The sequence below is a fragment of the Myodes glareolus genome, chromosome 25, assembly GCF_982192425.1.
Source record: "Myodes glareolus chromosome 25, mMyoGla1.1, whole genome shotgun sequence".
In the NCBI taxonomy this organism is placed as follows: Eukaryota; Metazoa; Chordata; class Mammalia; order Rodentia; family Cricetidae; genus Myodes; species Myodes glareolus.
Window position 1 is genome coordinate 10,379,689 of NC_142050.1, and position 25,956 is coordinate 10,405,644.

A 25,956-nucleotide genomic window follows, 5' to 3' on the forward strand; every position below is an offset into this window, starting at 1 on the left:
TGATGGACCCGATGGGTCTGACTGTAACATTTCATCTTTTCGCTGTTCAGAACCGAAGAGTGGGTTGACGTAATCTCAAGTCACAATGGCTTGGAGATTGCGGTAACTGCTGAGTTGAGTCCAGCAATCAACATTTAATAAGCTTGTCTTGATTAACTGTTCTTTAACCTTTACTTTGCAGCTCTTTATCTCCTATTTAGTTGATTCACTGGTGTTTGGTACTTTCAAAGAAGGAAAGGGAGAGGAGGTGAAATGCAAATGTCTTCTTCCTAGAGAAGACTAGCAGGAATATGCTTTGCTAAAAGGTAGTATTGATGTGTCAGTGAGACTCTAAACCGACAAAAATTGGTACCACTTAGAAGGTAGGAATTTATGAAACAAACTCTAAAACTTTCTTTAAATGTTCAAAAATGGTTTTGTTTCGATAAATTCTGACTTGATAGGTTTATTTTCTCAGTTATTGAGGCGGAGTCATTCACAAGCATTCTCTTTACAAGGCATGGAACAATCCAGATACATTTATAAGATTCTTTAAAAATAATGTATGGTATCAAGTCACGTCAAGATTCCCAACCTTGATAAGTACGAATAATTGTTGAACAGATGTTATATTTGGCTAATATATATCCCCTAAAAGCACTCAAATTTCATACATTCTGTTCCTTGTTGTATAATTCCCAGTTTTTTACTGCCCAGACTCCTGGCGACTTTATATCCATGATCTTAAGATTTCAGGTCACAGATTTGTTTTTGCAGTTTTGGAAATGTTACTGTGAAAAAGAGCTAGTGGTCAATGGTTTTATTTAAAATAATAGTCAGTGGCATGCGAGTTTTCTTCCCCACTTTTGCCTCAGGAATGTTGGTGCTCCTCACAGCTGAGATATTGACTTATCTAGATCAGCACTACTTCCTCTCATTGTTGATTGAGGGCAGTGAAATAAGCATGCTCTAAGACAGGGCACAGGTAAAATTATGGTACTAGCCACCAGAAGAACCGTATGTGGAAATGCTAGATGGAACCGCATACAAGGGACTGATTTTGTAGTTCTAAACCAGCCCGATACTGGACATGAACTCTTTGTTTCGCTTAAGTAAAGTATTTGATTTGATTTGTGCCTGGGATTAGGGATAATTTTCTGTTATCTGCATTGAAAGCTTTTTGAAGATGTGTGCATTCGTTCATTTTACTAACAATATAAATTAATAGTGTCCTGACCTTTCCTATTTTCTTTGTTATGCAAAGCAAAAGCAAAAATCCCATATTTTTTTGGGATTTTATCTGGGATAAATAACCCAGATCTTGATGGGTTATTTAGTTAATACAGTGAGGACATTTTGCCTGGAAGTAATCTAACTAGAAGAGGCAGGTTGATACTTCAGTAATTGTTTTTTTTGGTAGTGCTTTTTGTTTACTCTGTGTTTGTTGATCAAGTTGTATTCATTAGCATTTAATTTTAACACTTTTCTGAACGTTATAGGGAAATCACAGATAAATAGATTGCACTTATTAAATGATGGGTAATACAGGGAATAGTTGATTATGTATGTGGTTCAAGTCTTCTGGAGGCAAAAGGATTGGTTTTGACTAGGTTGATATAGGTCATCTTCATTGAGGAGCTAGGGAAGGAGGTGTGAACTAAGAAAAATAAAGAGAAAAACAGTCTTGGTGAGAGAAACAATAAATGTTAAAGATGCAGAGACATGGAAATGTTATTTCTAGTGGGGTTAGGCCCAAGTCAAAAGAATGGTGAAAGAAACATGTGTAGAGGACGGTGAGACTATTGAGATCTCAATTTAGATGTGGATTTCTCAGAAAGTCTTGACACTCTTGACATTTTGTGTTGACAATTTCTTTGTTGTGGAGGTTTGTCCTGTGTAGTATAGAGTTGATGTTTAGAGTATCTTTGTCTTGTGTTTGATGCCAGTGTCTTCCCCACTTGTACCTACTGTGTGACTGCCAGCGTTTCCAGGAGCTAGTGCATGTCCTTTAGAGAAAGAGTTACCCATCCCAGAGAAGCTCTGCTTTGGATTTACCCAGAATATGGCAAGATGGCACAGCCTGTAACTAGAGTCAGGAGAGAATGAGTTTTGTTGAGTGATGGACTTCTATGAGAAGAAACCAAATTATTTAAAGATAATTCTAGGCTCTGTTAGTTACTGTGTTAGTTTATGCTACTAATTCTTGCCAATGAAAAGAATGACTAAGGTTATAGAATTATTGGACAAAGGCTGTATTTCATAGTTGGAAATCTCTCAATTGTACTGATTTTATTATTTTATATTCATGATTAAGAAAATGAGTGTTGTAATGATACTTATTGTTGATTATTAAATTCATATTATTAAGTGAATATTGTCAAGGGAGTTTTGAAGCTTTGTTTTTAATTCTGTAATTAAAAAAATTTCCTTAACTAACAGTTGAAATGACTGTTTCTTTGAGTGATCCTGATATACTGTGTGTTTTGAAGGGTTATTTTTCATAATTCTGTAACTAAATGAAGGATTGAATTTTAATTTTAAACTCATTTAAAAATGTAAAAAAATTCATTGTAGATGTGGGGATTAATTAACTCTGTCCTTATGCATACGATAGTTTTATTTGCAGTATCTGGCTAATTTTTTCACACTTTTAATTTTCCTTCCTTCTTTGCCTCCTTCCTCTATTATTTCCTTTCTCCTATGCGAAATGATAGATTTGGAAGGCAACATGGGGGATAGTTGTTCTTTGATGTTGTAGTAATAGCGGTGCTTTTCTTTTGCAGCCTTTAAATATGTAGCCAGGTATGGACCTCATTTCTCATTATTGGTTTTTTTCATCTGTGCTTATGAATAAATATATCTGTTCCTCAAATGAATATGTACCAAATAGAAGTAATGGCTAATCAGATGAAAAAGTTACTTTTCCAGCGATCCTGGCCCTGTTAAACTATAGCTAAGATGTTACATTTGGTGAAGAAAAAGTTTGGCAAGCACCTAGTATTTGAATTTGAAGAAGAATATCAAACAATTGAATTTTAAAATTGCACTGTGCTCAAACATGGTTATAAAGCAAAACAAGATCAAAGAACGTTAGCTTACCCCTGTATTTGAAAATAATTGACATTAGTATTGACATTAAAAATAAAATTACAAACTCCATGACATTTGTAAAGTTTACCAGGTATTACAAAGTTTGTTCTCATCGTGAACCCATACTCTGTACTAGGAGCTTCTAGGAGAAGTTATGTATCTTCTATTACGTTCTTGTTAAAATCCCTTCTGCAGACTGATCCAGAAGAGTAGGCTCTTCCCCTTTGTCTATACTGTTTAGCCTCTTGATTGCGGTGGCACTTGTAAGGTGTCACACTTTTCTTTAGCTGATGCACAAGAGATCCTTTTCTGCCTCTTAAGTATTTAGTGAATTCTGCTTATTTCTTAGAAGACCATTTCTTAGAAATTTGTAGAAATCATTGTTGATTTTAGCTAGGATTGATTTTTTTTTGTAGGTTAAGTTCAGTTATTGTGAATGGTGTAAAAATCCAATTTTTCTTAATCATTTATAGAATTGTTCAGCTGAAATCAAGTCACTTGCCTGGGAATGAAATTGAGTCCATGCTCTTTAAATCTGTAAAGCTCAACATTTTAAAGAATTTCTTCAGTTTGGCAGAAACTTGTTTTTACAGTAAAACTGGTCTAAAACAGACAGTTGATTTGTGTCATTTCTCATACATTGTGAATATTTGTACCTTTTGTTGTTTATTATATTTGATAGCACCTTAGATATTAATGTGGTATTAATGTAATATATTATTCATATTTCAAATTACCTTTGTAAAATATGATCATTCCTAAATTTCAGCACACATACCTAGCTCCAAAGGTCTGAAACCTAGAGAATTGTTAGCTTGTATGATAGCGCATGTTTGCCTTGTGTGAGATTATTTAGAATAAGGGCGATTTTTGTTCTTTTGTTTCTTCCTTCAGAACACTACTGAATAAGCTGATAGTCGTGAGGTTGATAGTAAATTCATTGGGTCATTCAGCGTCTGTTGTTTTCATTTCTTGCATGAGTTAACTAGCACACAGGATATGGGGCTTCTGAGATGACTGAGCTTTTCTAACCTTTGCACCTTCAATTCCCAGTTAATTTTAAAAGTGAAGGAAAATTAAATTCATTGAAATTAAAATTTTATAGAAACAGTAATTTTTTAACAGTAAAACAGTTAAAACAGTAAAGTAATGCTTTGCACTATTTTATCATTTCCATTTTCTTGACTATAGATGCAGACAATTTATTTTCCTATAGATTTTACAATTGGTATAAAAACGGTTTCTCCCTCCTCTTTCTCCATTTTCCTTTGTCCTCCTGTTCAAATATTTAAAATTTTTACCTTTGGCTTGTGTTCAGACAAGATTAGAGTAAGTGCTGGGTTCAGATGGACTTGGCCGCCCTTGGTGGGCATGGAAGCAGCTTGCTAATTGTAAGCTTGCATGATCTACCCAATAATCATAGTTTACTTGTTCAGTAGCAGGGAGCTGGGCATTTTAGGACAGATTCATTTCTTCATGAGCATCTTCCATTGTAGGGCATTTAATAGTTAGAAGTTAACAAAAGTTTACATGACACATTTATTGATATGGGCAGTATTCTACTAAGCAGGAAGACAGAAATTTTCCTTCATCTTCTATTTTCTTATGTGCCATTGGTTTTGTCCATTTTCACCTTTGTACTTGATGTAACATTGTCTGCTACAAGTTCACTATCAAATGTTTATGTTTGTTTTGATAGAAAAAGGTTTAATAAATCAGACAATTTTAGAGGGCTAAATTTTTCTTGTTTGATTTGTGATTCATTAGTTTAAGTATGCATATTTTATGAAAGAAGGATATAAACAAAGATTAGTTAAATTACATTATGATAAAGTTATAATCAAGTGCCCGTTAAAACATACTTTTAGAAAATAAAACTATTTCTAGGACATTGTACTGTTATTAGCTATTCGATATAAAATGGTAGTACTATTCTTATAGTATATTCTAACTTAGATTTCATATGTCATCTTCATTAATTCATATTGGATTAAATCATATATCAATTTTGTTGACTTATTATTTAATGAGGTTGGGAATGTCTACCATCCTTTGCTGTAGATTTGTTTATATTGTTTTGCAAGTTATTCACAAGTTTTGGTGGTTTCATTTGTGTCAGTGTTGTGTGTGTGTGTGTATGTATATACATATGTGTGGTTTTTTTTTTCTCATATTTTCGACAGATTCTGAAGGGAGTGGTAATGGAAGTGAAGACCCTTCAAAGGACAGTGGAGAAGGCTCCTGTAGTGATTCTGAGGAAAACATTTTAGAAGAAGAACTGAGTGAAGATATTAAAGTCAGAGAAGAGCAGCTTAAAAATTGTACAGAGGAAGAAATAGTGCCGTCAGGTAAGCAGTTAATTAGAATGGAAAAGAAGGAAGAAGAAGAAAATGGAGAAAGACCTAGAAAGAAAAAGGAGAAAGAAAAGGAAAAAGAGAAAGAAAAGGCAACAGTATCTGATAGTGCAGCTGCCTCTGCTGCGGCCACCACAGCCACAAGTCCTCCCGCTGTCACCTCCCCTTCTGTCCCTACCACCACCGCCGCCACCGAGGCCCAAGTCAGTGAGCCCAAGAAATGGAATCTTCGTCGCAACCGGCCCCTTTTGGACTTTGTATCCATGGAAGAGCTGAACGACATGGACGATTATGACAGCGCGGACGACAACGACTGGAGGCCCACTGTGGGGAAGAGGAAGGGGAGGGCGGCCTCTCAGAGGGACGGCAGTGACGGGGACAATGAGGACGATGAAGATGAGGGAAGTGGGAGTGATGAAGATGAGAATGACGAGGGCAATGATGAGGACCATAGCAGCCCTGCTAGCGAAGTGGGCTGCAAGAAGAAGAAGAGTAAAGTTCTTAGCAGAAACAGTGCTGATGATGAGGAACTGACCAATGATAGCCTGACCCTATCTCAGAGCAAGAGTAATGAGGTAGAGCAACCCGATTTTTATGATATCTGTCTGTCTGGGGAAAAGGGAACTCTCTCACTCACTACTTATAGTAAGTGGCTTCCTTGAATTTTTCTTTAGTTGTGGGTGTGAATGAACACCCTAAATGTAACATTCATTCATTTGGTCAACAAACTTTTAATTACCCACCATTTGTCAACATTCCCCAGGAGTTTGTAGTTTCCGTCTCCAAGGAGAAGAATATGTAGAGAAACATTTTTCTATCTCTAGACTTAGGAAACGATAGTTCTCTATTCCCATTTTTCTCATTTTCCTGTTTGTAGATGCTAACTGGCACAGAGTGGGTTATGGTAGGAGAGACTTCTTCCAGCATAATTTTGTCCATAGCCACATAAAAATAAAAAGCTTTTGAATACTTTAGAAGAGAACAGCAAATAGTTCATTTTTTTCCCCTCAGATTTGTAGAGTTGTTTTAAAGGGTTAAGTCATCAACTGTAACAGTCATCAGCATAGTCACCAATGCTTTGCTTTATGTGTGTGAAGGTAAAATGTACTTTTAAAAACATATTTATTGAGCAAATTCTCTGCAAAGAAGTAAAAATGAAAGCAAATAATTCCCCCATAGAACAAACGTTTCTATTCTGAAGCAACAGTAATGACTTCAGTCCTGCCATTGAAGTTCTACTGCACGTTAGGTTTACCCATTGGTCCAGAGGTGCAACGTTCAAGACTCCAGTTAAATATATCTGTGTCTCTGTCTGTGTGCCTATATGTTTTCCTTCCAAAAGAAAGATTGAGTTGCTGTCTTACATGTAGATGTATCTGTTACATCACATGTAGAACTGTATTAATTCTGTCATTTCCGTTACTGTGTTTATGTCAACAAAATTTTCTTCACCATTTTTTTTTTTGTTTTTCATATCATTGAAGTAGCTTATACTGGTAGATTTTCTTTGCTTTATTTATTCTTTCATACTTTTCTGCTTACAGATTTATAGAGTAGTGTTTGTCTATTGTAACCAGGCTTATTATCAATTTTGTAGGTTTCTTTTCCTCTTAAATAATATATAGCAAACTCAGGGATTCCATGTCAGCAGAGGTGAAATAACATCTTATTATTTGCATTATAAATACCGATTAATTTCAGGTTACCCTCATTCCTATGAAGAACATTGCCTGCTTCCAATGCTAAGCTAATTTTTATCTTTAGGTAAAGGAAAACTCATTTGAGGAGATGGTGTGGTACTTTTTAAGGTTGTAGCATAAAATGTTCCATATTGCTAATGCCATTTTGGCTTATTTATGGTTTGTTAATAATTAGATTGTGCATTTATCTGTTTAGTTTATTTTTATAGCATTTAGCACTTACTTTAGGTCTATTGATTGAACTTACTTTTGGTAGCATCTCTTCATGTTCCATGTTTAGTAGGTTAATATCCACAAAAGTAATTTAACAATAGAGGGCATATGGAGGAGATTCTTAGTAATCTGTAGGGATACTTGCATATGTGTAGAAATGTATTTATCTTTTAATTACCTCTACTTGACAACAGTGTTTTAATAGACTTAAGTTTTATAATACATTTCAAGATCATATATGTGGGTTAGTTTTTTTCCCTTCTGGTGAAAAAAATTAAAAATTCTGGTAAGTAATGGGGCCTAGATTTAAGTGTCCCAAGATATTTCTGGGATGAGATTCCAAAGTATTCTTAAGAAAATGCCCATATAGAATAACTTGCAGAAAGCTAATCTCTGTGAAAATAGCCTCCTGCTTAAATGCTTGATTACAGTTTTTGTCCCTCCAACTATTTTAATTCTTTAAAATTTTATGATGATTTTAATTATATTTAAATCATGTTAAACTAAACTAGACATTCAATTTTAGTTAATAAATTAGTGTTTAGATTCTTACTTACAAATCTAAATTTTCTATTTATATGATCTTGTATTTATAGAAAGATGTTTGAAGTTTATTCTTGCTGCCTTATGGGTCAATCTTACTAGTCCTTATAGCTAACAAGTACGTATTTGAGGTTTCATTTTTTTCCATTTTCCTTTTAACTGTCAGATTCCCCTTTGTAGTAGAAACAGCAGAAAGTATGGCTTTAGAAATACAAACAAGAATATCATATTTAGTTTTTAACTGGAAGCCGATTTGCAGAGAAGTGGTGTGGGTTGTCTATAATTAAATGGTGCTCTGAAACCTTAACAGTTTTCAGTTTTCATAGGGGAATTTACATTTTTTGACCAGGGCCCTTTTATAACTCACTTTTTGGCTTCAACATGCCTCATGCACATAGAGGAATGCTTCTAAACATTTAGATGTTATTGAAGACTTGCAGTATTATTTAGGTTGACTATCTATTGACATTTGCAATTTCAAATTAGTCTTAGAAACTGTAAAAACGAAAACACAATAGAGAAGCAGACAAGTTGTTAAGTTGGTAACACTGACTTTAGGTAGCTTCTAGAACACTTCACTCAGTTACAAGAGAAGAGGGAAAAAAAGCAGGTAGTATATTAATAGCATCATGAGAATAGTCTTTACCTGTGCACTTCCTGCAAAAGAGCTTCCAGGAACACACCTTTGTTGCTTGAGCACAGGTACTTGGAGTTGCATTTTCTGCAAACTGGTACCTATCTTTTTCTGTGGGCTTTCATATTTGCACGTTTTAAATCAGTACAGTCTGGATAACGCCCCTGAGGTATGGCTCTGTCCTTTTCAGACCTTTATTTTGAAAATTTTAAGTGTCACTAATAGCATTTTGCCCACCCATTGATCTTCTTACCTAAGTTTTTAAAAGAAGCGTAGTGGCTAGACAGTAATGGCGCACACTTTTATTCCCAGCACTTGAGAAGCAGAGGCAGGTGGATCTCTGAGTTCAAGGCTAGCCTGGTCTATGTAGTAAGTGCCAGGACAGGCTCCAAGGCTACACAGAGAAACCCTGTCTCAAAGGAAAAAAAAAAGAAAAAGAAAAAAAGAAAAAAGAGAAAGAAAGAAAAAGCAAAAGAAGGGTGGTATAACATTTTCAGAAAAGGGTTCTCATTTTGAAGACTTTGAAGCTAGAGTAAATGAGAATTTATACAATGCAGAAATTCTGTCAATAGAATGGCAGTCTTATTTTATTAAGGACCCAAAGCTGCTTTCGCGTTGAGAATCTCTAGAACAGTTTGGCTTTTGGACTACTGTTTTGATAAGTACAGCCTTGTATTTTTGGCTCAACAACAAAATAACTTTTTTTTTTTGGTCATACAAGGCTCTGTAATGATAAATGTCACCTAATGTTTGGCAAAATTTATAAATACTTTCAATGGGAAAATATTAACCCTTTCTCTTGAAAACATGATTTGTGTTTTAATAGAGCAAGTATAATTCAAAGAATTACAAGTAATTACATAAAGTAATTCAAGCACACTTAGGATTAAATGAATATAAAAATTCAAGTTTATTATCAATTCTTTCTAGCATACTTCTGAAGACATGCATCTGTTTGGGATGTCTGACTTACTAATTAGTCATCTCTGCACATTTTTGAGAAAAAAAATTGCTGTAAGTCCTGTTAAAAGCAACTGTTATAATGTTTTATAAACATTTGAGAGTCTTTTTTTTTTTTTCGTGTTTTTGACATGGGTTTCCTCTGTAGCCTTGGAGCCTATCCTGAAACTAGCTCTTGTAGGCCAGGCTGGCCTCAGAGTCATTTGAGAGTCTTTGAAGGAGAGCATTGGTGAAGAGCTAGTTGTTGATCATACTTTTGGTATACAATTTTTTCTCATCTTTTAATGCTGCTTTCATGTAAAGTATATCAGATTTTTTTCTATTAAATCTTAATACAACAGGTAAAACTTAGTGCAATGTGTATGTTTTAATCATCTTAGAGAATACATAACAAATGAACACTAAATATGTTCCAGAATGTAAGAATAATAGACAATGCTTCATTTTTAGGCTAAGGTTTGTTTGTTTTCAGATTGGTAATACTAAGCATTGGGATTTGATCTAATATCTTCAAACATATATTCCATTATACTTAGTTCTCAGTTGCTTCCCTCTCTATTCTGCCTGGATCCTCTCTTCTCTCTACCTGTGTCCTACAGTTCAATTCCTCGGCTTAGCTTTTACATGTAAAACCATTGCCCTGTGAATTCTCACCTTCCTTTAAGTTCTTTTCTTTAGGATTAACTTTACATTCCAAGGGGAAAAATGAAATAATCATTGAATTATTCTATAGTCCCCCTTTTTTCCTAATTTCTAGGTGAATTTTCTTTTGTCTTCCATAACTTACTTTCCTGTTTTCTATTTTTGTATAAAGCTGCCTTAAATTTATTGTTGAGCATTTTAGCGGGTTCTTTGAAAGAGGACACATATCTTCAGAAACATGGTAACAAGTTCATAGAAAACTGGTCTCTATTTTGATCATAAATGATCATAATTCATACTTAATCATTAATGTATGTTTGCTCTGCTAACAAAAACTTAGCTCATAATGTTTTCAAAATTTGGTTTATATGTTCCCACTGAAGCATCATGGCCAGCTGTTTGTTTAGGTGGACACTGTTGGGTTACTGTTCTGCCCTCTGCATTACAGTTTGAACAAGCGTCTCACTGGGATTAGAAGGCAAGGAACAGCGTCCCTGCTATTTTCTCATTCTCATGCATTAGAGAAGAGTACATGTAGAGAGAAACTGGCCTAGAGAGACAGCTTAGATAGACACTCTTCCTGAATAAAATCAGAGCTTAGAGGAGTTAGATCTTCCCATTGATTCAGCTTCTACTTCAAGAAATTCTCTTTTTATTTATTCAGTTTTACTCATAGAAATTTACTTATTTTCTGTATTAAAAAGCCATTTTTCCGAGGCTTAGAAGTAAATCTTTCAAAGAAAAGTTGACAGTCCATTAACCCTGGTAGCCCAAACTAGGTCATTTTCTAGTCTGTGATATTTAAAAAAACAAAAACCAAAATGAACTTAGAAGTGATAGTCTATGAGATGGGGTTGGATTCCCAGTGCCAATTCATGCCTGTAATTTAATTCACCTGAAGACAGCCTGTCCCTTGCCTCATTGTTAGATGCCAGTCTATGTTTCTCTTGAATCATCTGCAGGGAGTGTAAAGGAGAGGAGGAAGCTATGAACAGTGCAACACTGAGTACCTTTATTATTTCATTAATTCTTACAACAACCTTTCTGTTGCATTTTATTTCTATCATTTTCATTTTACAAATGGGAACATTGTATGTTCAACTGCTGTTAAGTGAAAGCTGAGAATGAAACCCATGATTTTCATTAACTATCAAGATACTATAAAACTTGACTTTTCTTTTTAGGATAGTCTCACCCTGCTTGGTAGCCATTTTTTTCTAACTTGTTTTACAGCTGTAATTTTAGATGTTATCCATAAAATGTATTGAAAGAATTATTTTATTGCAACCTGTGAGGATTTTCAGTGGATGTAGTGGCATATGCCTGTAAGCAGAGCCTTTGGGAACTAGAGACTGGTGGATTAGAAGTTCAAGGCCATCCTTGGGTACATAGCAAGTTCAAGGGCATCTTGAGTTACATAATAAGATCTTGTTTCAAAAAGTTCCTCTCCCCCCCAAAATTTGAAATTTTGTCATTTACAATTTGAATTGAAATGATGGTTCCAAATGTTACCTTTGAGAGTATAGATAGAATCTAAAGGGATATAAAACAGTAAAATATTAATATGAAATTAAATATATTTAGTGACTGTGGCATAGAACTAACAACAGTTTTGTTTTTACTGTGGTTAGGCTTATAAATGAAAATATGGCAGAATGCTATCCTGTAATGTTAATTGTTATTTATGAAAATATCAAAACTTTTTGTTTTGTTCTTTCAGATAGGGCCTTTCTGTTTAACCCAGACTGGTCCTACTTCCTAGGCTCAGGCTGCCATTTTACCCCATCCACTCATGTAGCTGGAGCTAGAGGAGTGTGCCACCATGTGTAGCTGGAGCTAGAGGAGTGTGCCACCATGTGTAGCTGGAGCTAGAGGAGTGTGCCACCATGTCAGAATGAATCATTTTCTTATTAAAGTTTACATCCATAATGCACAAGGTTTACATTAAAATAGATAGGCTTCTTTTTCTTGAAATTTTATTTTTTTATGTTTGTCTGCTATTACAGCTTTCCTCTTCTATGTTGTTAGTAGCTGGCTATCTTTATTACTACTTTGCACTAGATCTTTCTTGACATAAATGTAAGGAACACTCTTACTTTACTAGCAACTACATTTTTTTAAATTGCAGATTATGTGTTCAGGCTTTTTCAGAGTAGTTGGGTAACTCTGGACCTTTCACACTTTTTACACTTTGGAGTCTCTCAGACATCATATTTACACTTGCTTATACATTATCCTTAACTTACTTCCTCCTGTTTTGTATATGTGTGTCTTGTCTTTCCTGGCAGTAGCTTTATCAAAGTAACAAGAGCTACATCGTGTTACTTTGAAAATGTCTGTGTATATTGGTGATGCCTAGAGGATCTGTTGTTCCTTTTCCCCCTAATATAAGGGGGAAGTCAAGTGCCAGAGTCGACTTCTCACTTTGTAAATGAGAGAAGTGACAGACAAGATGTATGAAGGTGGCGGAGTGTACTTTGAGGTTCCTAATAGATCGCCACATAAATTTGAAGTATGAGAAATAGAATTTAAAAAGAATGAGAATTTTATTAAATTAGTTTTTAATTAAAATGTGATTTTTCTGGTGTATTTTATTTTAGGACTCGCTGATTCTTGAGAAGAGCCAAAACTGGAGTTCCCAAAAAATGGACCACATTCTGATTTGCTGTGTTTGTCTGGGAGATAACAGTGAAGACGCAGATGAAATAATTCAGTGTGACAATTGTGGCATTACCGTTCATGAAGGTAATCTTGCTGTTTTTCTTCTGTTAGAAATGGCAGGTTTACATCTTGTTTAAAGGAAGTTTGAGCTTTTTTCATTTATGCTTGTATAAGGTTTTACTGTACTATTAAATGATGTGATGGTTCAAATGAAAATAATTTATGAGTCCTGAAATATGTTTATTTTTGTGTGTATGTGTCATATATGCATATGTGTGTATGTGTATGCACATATGCACTTTCATGCACGTTTGTCTGTTCATGTGTGTGTAGAAGACAGAAGTTGATGCTGAATATCTTAGGTTTTGAGACAGGGTCTCTTATTGAACCTGATACTTGCTTATTCCACTAACTGTCTGTCAGTTGAGTCCCAGGGACCTGTCTGTCTTTGCCCATCCGTGGGGGCAATACAGGCATGCACCACAAAGCCCAGAAAACATTTGATACACAAGAGTCATCACTCATCTTTATTTTATTTTGTTTTGTGTTTGTGTTTGAGTCAGGATCTTAAGTAGCCCAGGCTGTCACTGGTCTTGCTAAACAGTGGAGAGGATGACCTTGACCTGAGGCTCCTGCCTTTGCCTCGCCTCCTAAGTACCAGGATCACAGACTTGGTACTCCACACTCTGCCTAATGGGCAAGAGGGTAATCTTCATTTCTTAAATTACTCTTGAGCCATATTTTAGGTTAGGTCATTTGACCGTGGATATAGTTTTTTAAGACCATGACAATAGTTTAAGAAATTGAATTGATTTCTGACATTCTGATGCTAATAAAAATTATTGTGTAATTTTAAAAACATTTTAATGTTGCCATTATCATTGGCTTTTTTGAGACAGAATCTTTCTTTTTCCATTCAAAAATTTATACGCCCTCCCCTCCTATTCCCCTCCCACTCCCCATGCTCCCCAACTCATCCTCCCCCTTCCCTCTCCCTCCTTAAGAGAGGGCAGGAATCCTTCCCTGTGGGAAGTCCAAGGCCCTCCCCCGCTACATCCAGGCCTAGGAAGCTTTGCATCCATATAGACTAGGGTCCCAAAAAGCCAGTACATGCTGAAGAAACAAGTCCCAGTGCCTTTATCAATGGCTTCTCAGTCAGCCCCAATTGTCAGCCACATTCAGAGAGTTCGGTTTGATCGCATGCTCATTCTGTCCTGGTTCAGCTGGATTTGGCGAGCTCCTATTAGAACAGGCACACTGTCTCAGTGGGTGGACCAACCCCTCGCAGTCCAGACTTTCTTGCTCATCTTCTCCCTCCTTCTGCTCTTCAACTGGACCTTGGGGGCTAAGTTCCTTGCTCTGATGAGGGACTTTTTCTCTATCTCCATCCATCGCCGGATGAAGATCCTATGGTGATATTCGAGATAATCATCAGTGTGATAGTGGGACAGTCCAGTTCAGGCACCCTCTGTTCTACTTCCCAAGGACCTAACTGGGGACATCCCCGTGGACACCTGGGAACCCCTCTAGAATCAAGTCTCTTGCCAACCCTACAGTGGCTCCCTTAATGTAGCCATCTTCTTCCCTGCTCCTATATCTGCCCTTCCTCCATCTCCACCCTCCCACTCCCCCAAGCTCTCTCCAGTCTTTCCCTTCTCCCTTCCCTCTCCTCCCCTCCTCTTCATCTAACCCCTCCACCCCTACCCCCACCCCCATGCTGCCAACTTTTGCCAGGCAATCTTGTTTGCTTCCAATTTCCAAGAGGATCTGTATATGTTTTTCTTTGGGTTCACCTTGTTATTTGGCTTATCTAGGCTTGTGAACTATAGGCTTAATGTTCTTTGTTTATGGCTAGAATCCACTTATGAGTGAGTACATACCATATTCATCTTTTTGGGTCTGGGTTATCTCACTCAGGATAGTGTTTTCTATTTCCATCCATTTGCATGCAAAATTCAAGAAGTCATTGTTTTTAGCTCTGAGTAGTACTCTAATGCGTATATATTCCACACTTTCTTTATCCATTCTTCCATTGAGGGGCACCTAGGTTGTTTCCAGGTTCTGGCTATTACAAATAGTGCTACCATGAACATAGTTGAACAAATGCTTTTGTAGTATAATTGGGCATCTCTTGAGTATATTCCCAAGAGTGGTATTGCTGGATCCTGGATTGCTGAGTCCTGCTGACATCTTTAAGGTTAATTAAAGGTTCATAATATGATCTATGTTTTAGATGAGTGGCCTCATTAAAAACAAATGTACCTTTCTAAGGTAGCCTTGAATTTTAGAAACAACTAAAATGCCAGTCTGCATCAAGACAGATAAATTAGATGATCACAATAAGTAGCAATGCCATACCTATAGTGAGGAAGTCAGTTGCTACTGGAGCTGTGCTTTATGCACAGTCAGGGGCAGACAATGAGGAATGCTTGTAACCATCCTATCTTCTCATTTTTAGTTAGTCCCAGTTCCCAGCCCATGGAATGTTACTTTCCACTGTTAGGGTACCTTGTGTCTTCCTACCTCACTTAGTTACTATAGGTACTCAAGGTGGTTGAGATCCTGTGTGGTTGGTATCAGTGTAACCCCTGCTCAGGTTCTTCCTAGTCACAGTCCTGTTTCCACAGATGGAAGAGGGGTACAAGAAAGCATTCAGTGCTCCTGAACTGGTGCTTGTAAGTGTTTCTGAGAGCTAGCTACTATTTGACTTGTAAAAGGAGGACTGTAGTTTCTTGAGTAAATCTTCATGTTTCAGAATTAATTAATTGGTACTATGTTTGAGCATCCTAATTGAACAATTTGAAATGCAATGTAATCTTTTTTCGTTATATTTTTTGTATTATTAACACTTATGACTTGTACAAATTAAGAATATTCACTGTGTTTTTCCAGGTATGCAGAAGTACTCATTGATTATGCCCATTTCTTCTGATTTCTGCCCTTTGGTACCCTCCTCAATTCCTGTAAATTCTTCTTCTATGTTCATTCTAACTTCTCTTAAGTTTCCACAAATGGTTAAGAGAACATGGTCTTTCTGTTTTTGGCTTATTTCATTAAATATAGTATCTTTCATTTCTATCACATTAAAAGACTTTTGTGACAGTTTTTTCATAGCTGAATAGTTCTCCATTATACAGATATATCATAGTTCTTTACTATTAATTTATTGGCAAGTATCTATACAAAGTATATAATAGGTATTGTGACTACTGCTGTAATAAACTTGGCATGCAAATAACTCTTGATGCTGACCTAATATTCTTTGGATGTATAGGTAGAAGGTGGGTAGCTGGATTATATAATAGGTCTTCTTACAACAATATAGAGTTGTTTCATTTTTTTCAATATCCCACTGGCTGTCTGGATTTTGCTTTGTAGACAGGCTGGCTTCAAATTTAGAGAAATCTGCTTGTCGCTACTACCCAAGTCTGAGATTAAAGGTGTGCAACACCACCAACTGACTTTATTTTATGTTTTTATAATTGCTATTTTAGCTGGCATAAGGTGATACCTTATTGTGGTATTTGTACTTTGCCATGGCTAGTAAAATAGATAGAACATTTCTTTCATATATTGATTGGCTATTTGTATTTCTTCTTTAGAGAAGTTTATAATTATGTCATTTTCCTATATGTTTTAGTTGGAAGTTGGATTACTTGGATTTTGACTGCTGATTTTTTTTTTATATTATGCTTTTATTAGACCTCTGTCAGATGAAAACATTTGGCAAATATCTTCTTCCTTTCTGTTGATTGTCTCTGTACTCTATTTTAATGTCTCTCTTTGTGTCAAGAACATTTTCCTTTGATGTAATACCATTTGTTAGTTTTTACTTTTGGAGGTGTTGGACTCAGTCTTAGTTATTTCTATGTTGCTTTGTAGAGGCACCATGTTCAAGGCAGCGTACAAATGAAAGCATTGAATTTGAGGCTCATGGTTCCTGAGGGTAGTAGAGTTCATAGCCATCATGACAGGAAGCATGGCAGCAAGCGGGCATGGCTCTGGAGCAGTGGTTGAGATCTTACATCTGATCCACAGGCACAAGGCAGGCATGGGGGAGAGAGGAAGAGAGTGTGCACTAACTGAGAATGGCTTGAACTTTTGATACCTCAGAGCCCACCCCCTGTGATCCACCTTCTTCAGCAAGGACATACTCTTCTAACAAGGCCACATCTGCTAATCCTTCCCAAACAGTTCCACTAACTGTGGTTCAAACATTCAGATATATGAGACTATGGGGGCTGTTCTCATTCTTATTCTCATAGACTCTTGTCCCGAAACAATCATTGTATCACTATCTTAAAGTGTTTCTTTATATTTTCCTCTACTAGTTTTTAGTTCTGGGTTTTTCTCTTATACTTTTGTTTTGAGCTGAGAAGTAGGAATCTGGTTTCAGTTTTCTACATGCATGTTTGTATCCTGTCTCCCAGCAACATTTATTAGAGATGCTCTTTTCCCCTATATTGTGTGCTATTGAAACATCAGAGAATTAGCTGAATGTAGTTGTATAGAGGGTTCTCTCATCTCTTCCTTCTGGATCTTTGTATCTGTTTGTAGGTCAGTCATGCTGTTCCCATAATTATGGCTCTCATATATATTTCAAAATCAGATATTGTGATGCCCCAGCCATAATCTTTAAACTTAAGGTTGCCTTGGCTATTTAGGGTCTTTTATATTTCCATATGAATCCTAGGATTTTTTTTTTTTGGTAATTCTGAAAAATATCATTAGAATTTGATGGGGGATTATATGGAATCTGTAGTTCACATTGGGTATGACATGCTATGATTTCTCCTTCTCAAAATTCACTACTGATATGTAGAAAAACTATTGCTGTCTGTGTTTTCATTCTATATCTTGGTTTTTTTTTAAATGAAGTTTCTTTATCTGTTGTAATAGTCATTGTTGATGTCTGTAGATACTTTTATATAGAGACATATTTTATATATCACATAGAACATAATTTTATTCTGTTTTTCTGTCTGTATAACTTTTCTGTTTCACACATAATTGTTCTTCCTAAAGATTGTAGCACTATGTGAATATAAGCAGTGTTTAGATTAGACACTTGTTTATTTCCGATCATAGAGAAAATAGTATCAGTTTTTCCCTATTCATTATGATGTTGGCTGTCATATATAGCCTTTATCATATTGAGTTGATCCTTGTATAGCTAATTTTTTTAAAGTTTTTGTCATGAAGAGATGTTCATTATTTTTTTCAATATCTGTTGGAATGATTTTATGATATTTTTTATTTTTTATTAAGTTGTTTGATGTTTATTCACATATAATTGTACCTGGGATGAAACCTGCTGGGTTATTGGCTATGAGTTTTTTTTTGATATTCTCTTCAATTTGATTTTCTAACATTTTGTTGAGGATATTTATATCAGTGTTCAGATACATTGGGTTGCATTTTTGTCCCCCAAGTTTTTTCCCCTCCCCTCCCCTCCCCTCCCCTCCCCTCCCCTCCCCTCCCCTTCTCTCTCTCTCTCTCTCTCTCTCTCTCTCTCTCTCTCTCTCTCTCTCTCTCTCTCTCTCTGTGATCTTGTCAGGTTTTAATTTCAAGTTAATTGTGTTCTCATTAAATGCAATAGATGTCTATCAACCAATGAATAGATGATGAGAATCTGGTACATATATAAAATGGAATACTATTCAGCTAAGTCACAAAATTTGAAGGAGAATGGATAGACTTAGAATGTATAATAGTAAGCAAGATCACTCCATTTTAGAGAGAAAAAACCTACATGTCTTATTCATATGTTGATCATAGCTTATAATATATATCATGTATATTTGAAAACATGTAAGTATGTGTATAGTATGACATGTAGAAAGAATAAGAAAAGTTAGTATTAGATGATGAGGAAGGACAGAATGTAGATAAAAGTGCATAACAATTTAATTGATAATGAAAGTGTGAAAATACAAGGGAATTTCCCTGACTCTAAAATGATTATTCTAACTACACAGGATTTCATTGAGATGTATAGAGTTTGGGTCTAGGAAAGTGCTTATTAGTGGCTACATTAATTCAGCTACATGGTAATTTTATTTATGAGTTCTTTATAATAAAGCAAATTTTACACATAAAGTATTAAAAAAATAAAACCAATTTGGAAGAGTTCTTTCTATCAGTTTTATGGAATAGTTTGAGAAAAACATCAGTGTTATTTCAAAGTATAGTAAAATTTGTCAGTGATACCGTCTAGTCCTAGTCTTTCCTTTTTTGGGACACTATTGTTGCTGTTGTATGTTCATGCAGGTGCGTGTAGTGTATGTATGCATGTGAGTTTGTGTGTACGTGCTGTTGTATGTGCACATGCCCTTATATCAGGTGCATATATGTAGTGTGTATGTGTGTGTGTGTGTGTGTGTGTGTGTGTGTGTGTGTGTAGGCCAGAGAGCTACACTGAATATCTTTCTTTAGTCCTTTCCAGTTATTTTAAATCCAGGATCTCTTTCTCACTGAACCCGGGAGCTCACCAGTTCACCAGTTCAGCTAGGCTGGATGACCAGCAAGCCCCAAGATCTCCCTACCTGTGCCTTTCCAGCATGGGGATAGCAGAACTGATCTGCTCTGCATGGATGCTAGAGCCTGATATCAGGTTCTCGTGCTTGCTGTGCATGCACTTTATTGGCTGGACTACCTCCCCAGCATTATGAGACTTTGTATTATTGACTTAATTTCTTTCTTTGTTGGTCTGCTCAGAACTTTTGTATCTTCTGGATTCAATTTTGGCATTCACATGTTTCCAGAAATCTTTCAGTTTCTTCTGAATTTTATTTATTACTATGTATTTTTTCAAAATAGTCCCTAATACTGCTATGAATTTCTATTTTATCAGATTAATTGCCCCTCTCCTTGTGAGTGTACACTATAAATTTATCTCATATTCAATGAAACTCAACTTGCCATTTTATCTATCCTTTCTTTCTTTTATTCTTTTAGACCTGATTTATTTTTGTTTTTTGTTTGTTTGTTTGTTTCTACTAATTCAATGTTTGGCATGGTTTGGTTTTTTTTCTAAGAACTGAAGATGACTATTTGCTTTTTTTCTTGGCTTTGTTTGCTGTGTTTCCCTTTATTTCAAGGACTTCTAATTTTATGTTCTGATTTCCTCAGTAGTCCACTGTTCTGTTTTATTTTAATATCTTGTACAGGGTCAGCAGGCTGCTCACTTGGTATGGATGCCTTCTTTAAACCCTGGTAAACTGAGATTGATCTCTGGGATCCATATTTTTGAAGCATAAATCTAATTAATCTTATCAGTAAAAACCAGGAGTCAGATATTGGGATAAAAATCTGAACGACCAGAGAAGCAGAGAGAGAACCACAGTCCCTTCCTATCTCTTCTGTTCCTCTGTCCAAAAAGGCTGAGATCCTTTGTCTGCCCCACCTTATTGAAACTTTCTGTCTGTACAGACCTCCTGACTTCATGGTTAACTAGTGTCTAGCCTGCCCTCTGACGCCATCCAAGCTGTATTTGTCACAACATAAAATATGCAATAGTTAGTGGAAGAGAGCTTACTCCACAGGTTGTCCTCTTACCTCCACATACGTGTTATGACACATTTATGCTCCTGTACATCCACACACACACACACACACACACACTCATATTACATAAATACATTTGATTAACATTTTCAGTGCGTTGTTCAAACTCCTATATTTGTAATTTCCTGTTCTTGCAGATTTTTAGTTTCATTACATTGTAATCAGAAAAAAAGGATACATGATTTCAGTGTTTGAATTTCTCAAAATATACTCTTTGATCTGATATTTGGTTTATTCTAGAGAAAGGTCTAGATACTGATGAGCAAATATACATTGTGCAGTTGTTGGAGAGTATATTCTAAATCTTTGATAATGTCATTTGTACTGACTTTCTCCCAATATGTAAGCTGTTTCTTTGCTTTGTCAGTTGTTTCCTTTGCTTGCAGAAGCTTTTTAATTTCATTCACTCCCATTTGCCAAGTCTTAGAATTCCTTTTCATGCTTTTTGGTGTATTTTTCAGGAAGTCCTTGCTTATGTTTCTGAGCTGTCCTTCTTCCCACACTCTTGCTGTCCTGTCACCTCCTTTGTGATTTCTGATGCTCCTCCCGCATCTCTGTGTGTAGTACTCTCTAGTCTTGCTACTCTTTTCCTTATTTCCTGCCTAATTCTCCGTTTTACCCTGCACTGCTGTCTGCTACATTTTGATAAGTTAAACGTTTGTTTTTATTTACTTCACAATATTTTAAACTTTCCTTGAGATTACTTTTTTACAAAAGATGCACATCTTTGAAAGCATGCTCTTTAATCTCCAACTAGTTTTTATATTTCCTGCTCTCTTTCTGTTAATGGTTTGTAGGTGTATCTGTTAGGGTTCTCTAAGAAAACAGAATGCATAAAATGAATTTGTCTTAGTTACAGTTGTAGTGCTGAGAAGAGACACCATCACCAAGGCAACTCTGCTAAGAGAAAGCATTTAATTGGGGTCTTGCTTTCAGTTTCAGAGGGCTAGACCATTATCATCATTGTGGGGAATGTGGTGCCATCCACAGGCAGCAGGAAGAGAGTCACTGGGCCTGGCCTGGGCTTTTTGCACTTGAAAGCCCACCCCCCAAAACACATTTCTAACAAGGCCACACCTAATTCTTCCAAATGGTTCATCAACTGGGAACTAAGCATGCAAATATAGGCCTTTGGGGGCCGTTCTCATTCAGACCACCGCAGAATATGTGTGTGTGTGTGTGTGTGTGTGTGTGTGTGTGTGTGTGTAAATAAGCAGGATTTACCAGAGAAGCTTACAGGTTGTGGTCCTGCTAGTTCAACAATGGCTGTCTCCAGATCAAAAGTCTAAAACATAGTAGTTGCTCAGTCCATGAAGCTGAATGTCTCAGCTAGTCTTCAGTATAATGCTGAATCCTAAAGACATACCCTCTAATACCAGGGAAGTAATATATTTGTCAGTTAGAGCAAGATCAAACAGGCAAAGAGAAGTTTTTTCTTCCATGTTTTTATATAGCCTGCCATTAGAAGGTGTGGCTCAGAGTTAAGGTGGATCTTCCTTCCTCAGAAGATTTGGATTTAGCATGGGTCTTCCTACCTCAAATGATTCAATCAAGAAAGATCCTTCATAGATATACCAACTGCTCGGGTTTTAGTTAGCTCCAGCTTTAGTCAGGTTGACAACCAAGAATAGAGTATCACACTTGTTTTTCTTCATATTCTGGAAAAAGAATTCTGAAGTGTTTGATTTTCCTTGCCTTTCCTGCATTCTCCTTCTTGGGATTTCTAGTTGTTGTTTCGGCTTTAAATTTTTGTCAAATTTTTTCACAGTTTTTAAATTTTTATTTCAAGTTTCAAAAATATTTTTCAGCAGCATAAACTACTGACTTGCTGTATTAAAGAATATTTCTCATTTTTTCTTCTAACATTTTGTTGCACTGAACTAGGTATTGCAGCCATTAATGTTTTTCTTTTTTCTTTTAATTTTTTAAAATAAGATTTTTTTTTTCCTTTTTGAGAATTTCATATAGTATAACCTGAGCATACTCTTTCCCCTCTTCCAGCTTTTTGGAGTCTCTCCAACCTCCCTGTTTACCTAACTTCATGTTAGTTCTTTCTCATAAAAAAATATCAGAACAATAAAACAGTGGAGTCAAGTTTGTGTTTGTTGACTACTCCTGAACATAGGACCTGCCACAGAGTGTGATTAATACACCCATCCATTGGAGAGAAAACTGATTTTTCTCTCCCAGCTATTAATTGCAAGTAGGTTCTTTTTTCTTTTTTTTTTTCTCCTTGGGGATGGACTTTGTCCTATTTTACTTTCTTTATGCTGGGATTTTTCTTGTTGGAGCTTGTGCAGGTCTCATGCATGCTGCCACAGTCTGTGAGTTCCATGTGTACATCTGCTTTGTTGTCTGGAAAATACCATTTCCTTGAAGTCATCCACCACAGCTAACTTTTACAGTCTCCTACTTCCCTCGTTCCCGTAGACTTCTGTCTGAGCCTTAAGGGATGTGTGTGAGTGTGTGTGTGTGTGTGTGTGTGTGTGTGTGTGTGTATGTGTGTGTGATATAGACATTTATTTAGCACTAAGCATTCAGAATTCTCTATTCTCTGCATGTTGAGCAATTGTGGGTCTCTGTCTACTGCACAAAGAAGCTTGTGTGATGAGGTGATCTGAGAGCATAATGATATATGGAGTCGTTTTATTGCATGTTCATTTAACAGAACAATAGTAGTAAATTACTCCTATATGTTGTTTTTGGTGTGCGTGTATGTTTGCATAGAGGCCAGGGGTCAGTGCTAGGTGTTTTTCTTAATTGCTTTCCACCTTATTTCCCACACAGGTTTCTTAGTCAGGAGCCTTTGATTCAGCTAGATTAACTGACCAGTGAGCTCAAGGGATCTTCCTGTGCCCGCCTCCTCAGTGCTGGGCTCATAGACATGTGCTGAAAGACCCAGCGTTTTGCATGATGCATATTGGTACTTAAGTCTTCATGTAACTTAACCCATGTTATTTGAACAATGTTATTTATTTAAAACATTTTGGAAGAATATGGATTTTATTGTTAAATGCAGGTTTTTAAATACAAATTATTGTGGCAACTTTTGTGTTTTTTTCTTTTTAATATCAAGAGATATGATAAATGTTGGTAAATAATACACGTTACCAATAAGATTGCCAACTCTCAGAGATTCAGTCTGTGCAGAGCTACATAGCTAGAAGGCAGAAGAGTATTTGGTCTCTTTAGAAGTCTGAATTCTACTAATTTGGGTCATGGTCTTTGTAAAATTCAAGACAATTAGACATTTTATATAATATTTTCCTTAAATGTGGTTTACATAGATTACTTTTATTAAATGTGTTTTTGTACTTGAAATTAGTTAACATACATGATATGAGTTTTTGCTTATAAATTTTTGAAATTTAACGTTTTACCTGATGCAAGAATAGCTTATGCTTTGAATGAAAGAAACACATATTTTTAAATCTTTCTAGTCATGTATCTAGTTACTAATTGGATTGAATTAGATTGTCTTGGTATAAAGTGCCAGAATTTTGGTTTAGAGCTCAGTAAATACTAAGAGTATGACAGAAAATATGGCGGCATAGCAGGTCAAATGTTAAATGCTGAACTCTGAAGACACTATGTGTCAGATTTCTGGGACAATGAGGCTGACGGAAGCTCTTCTCATGTACCGGTTGTCCTTGGACTGGGAGAGTGCCAGTGTTCTGGGCCACAAAAGAAGACTGTCTGCGAATGAAGTGCAGAACCATTGGCATGAGTGTTTGTAGGCCTTTGAGAACTCCGCGGGTGTTTGCTACGTTAGCAAGCGGGTATTAGCATGCATCTTTAGAACAGAATTGAAACCGTGTTAAACACGTTAATTGCTGTGAAGTGTCCTGATTTTACTGAATAAAGTTAGTAAATTTGATAGCCTCTGGCGGCCATTCTTACCTTGCTAATTGTCTACTTTGAATACAGATTTCTTCTGGTTTGAAATAATTTGCTTTAAAGGAACATAATTTTGTAAAGAAAAGTAGATTTTTCTCCCTGTAGTATTAGATTGCTTATTGAGAAATAGTTTTATTTTGAGAAGTAGTTTTATTTTTATTGTTTCTTTTATGATGTTTCTTTGAATAGATTTTAGTTATTGCTCTTTTATAGGTAACAGTAACTGCAGCAACAAGAAAATCTTAAGTCTTTTCAGTTTATGATTTTGTGTTGCAAATTTGTGCTTACACATAAGCAATGAAGATGGTGGTTGCTGACTGAAATTTAATATTAAAGAAAGGAATAAGTTTTGATCCCTTTGCTTGTGTGCTAATTTAATTCCTTTAAAACTGTTTCTTTGGCACTCTCTTATAAGACTGAGTATATTGAAATGTGTTATTATAATACTTTGAGATAGCATAGGGCTAACAATTTTTATTTGAGATGGATTATGTAATTCATAACTGTAAGGTGAAATAGTATTTTTGAAAAACTATTTTATTTATATTTTTATGTCAGTCTTATAAACGATTGCTTTTCTCAGAATTCTTCTGTACTTCTCTTTTTTATTTTGTTTTTGACTTTTACAAAAGTGAGTTTAAAAAAACAATTCCTATTGAATCATAACTATTTCTTTTCTTTTTTGTAGGATGTTACGGAGTTGATGGGGAGAGTGACTCTATTATGAGTTCAGCTTCTGAAAACTCCACTGAGCCTTGGTTTTGTGATGCCTGTAAATGTGGTGTTTCTCCTAGCTGTGAGCTATGTCCTAATCAGGATGGAATTTTCAAGGAAACTGATGCTGGAAGGTTGATGTCCCATTATGTTGTGTTCATATGCCTGCTTTATAACATGCCTGGCTTGGAGCTCCCTTTTCTTCCCTTTATGAGTTTTGAGTCACACACTTTTTGTCCCATCTTGTGACTTGACCAATAGGTTATAGATTGATGAGGGGAGTAAGAAAGATGACCTCTCAAGTACTTGGATTTGTTTTTTAAATTCATCATCCCAGTTATTTTTAATGAGCCTGTGAAGAAGCCGTGGTTGTTTCTTAGATTATAAGGATAGTTCCCAAGACTCACATCATTTAAATTCTGTATAAGCACAAGTAATCTGGTAAATAGAGAAATTTGAACCCAGATCTGTCTCACTTCAGGAATATAACATACAATGATTAAAAATGGAGAAATTTAATAATAAGTATTGTTAAAATTATGCCCTAAAAGTATATGGAAGGTATAAATTAGCTTCTGAAGGAAATTTAAGGGATGACATAGATTAAGGAATGCCAAAATGAAAGGAGTGACCTCTTTCCTGACCTTGGAGTTTGGACTTTGTTCCAAGGACTAGCTGTAGCCTACTAGTTGCCAGAAAACTTTTCTGCTTTATCTGCCAGTCTTCAGCTCTTAAAAGTAGCTGCCTGCCTGCCACAGTTGGCCGGGGGAGCTGCAACTTTGTGTTGAAGCCTGTTCCATATGCTGTGTTTTTTGAGAGGACAGTGAAAAGTGATCTCATGGTCGGGCCAGGCTTGTGAGGGCATAAGGTCTGAACACGTGGCTGTACTGTAGCCGATATACTCTGTCTGTCCTGTTGAGAAGCTCATCCCTTCTGCTGTACTCTGTACTGTTAAGTTCCAGTGCCCAACTATAGTGATAACAAAACCACACTCTCTAAATAG

At 36.0% G+C, this 25,956-nt stretch overlaps 1 protein-coding gene across 4 annotated transcripts in view; it reads left to right on the forward strand.

Moving 5' to 3' along the window:
- Positions 1-25,956, forward strand: part of Phf14 (PHD finger protein 14) — a 135,735-nt gene that overhangs the window by 1,508 nt on the left and 108,271 nt on the right. For 2 of the 4 annotated variants that reach the window (XM_048448967.3, XM_048448966.3), the window contains exons 3-5: positions 5,253-5,998; positions 12,716-12,860; positions 24,928-25,087. In XM_048448967.3, the coding sequence (XP_048304924.3) occupies positions 5,253-5,998; positions 12,716-12,860; positions 24,928-25,087 (1,051 nt within the window). Of the gene's footprint in view, positions 1-5,252; positions 5,999-12,715; positions 12,861-24,927; positions 25,088-25,956 lie in introns of those variants that run through there. The other 2 variants (XM_087901813.1, XM_087901812.1) reach the window with 2 other exon arrangements.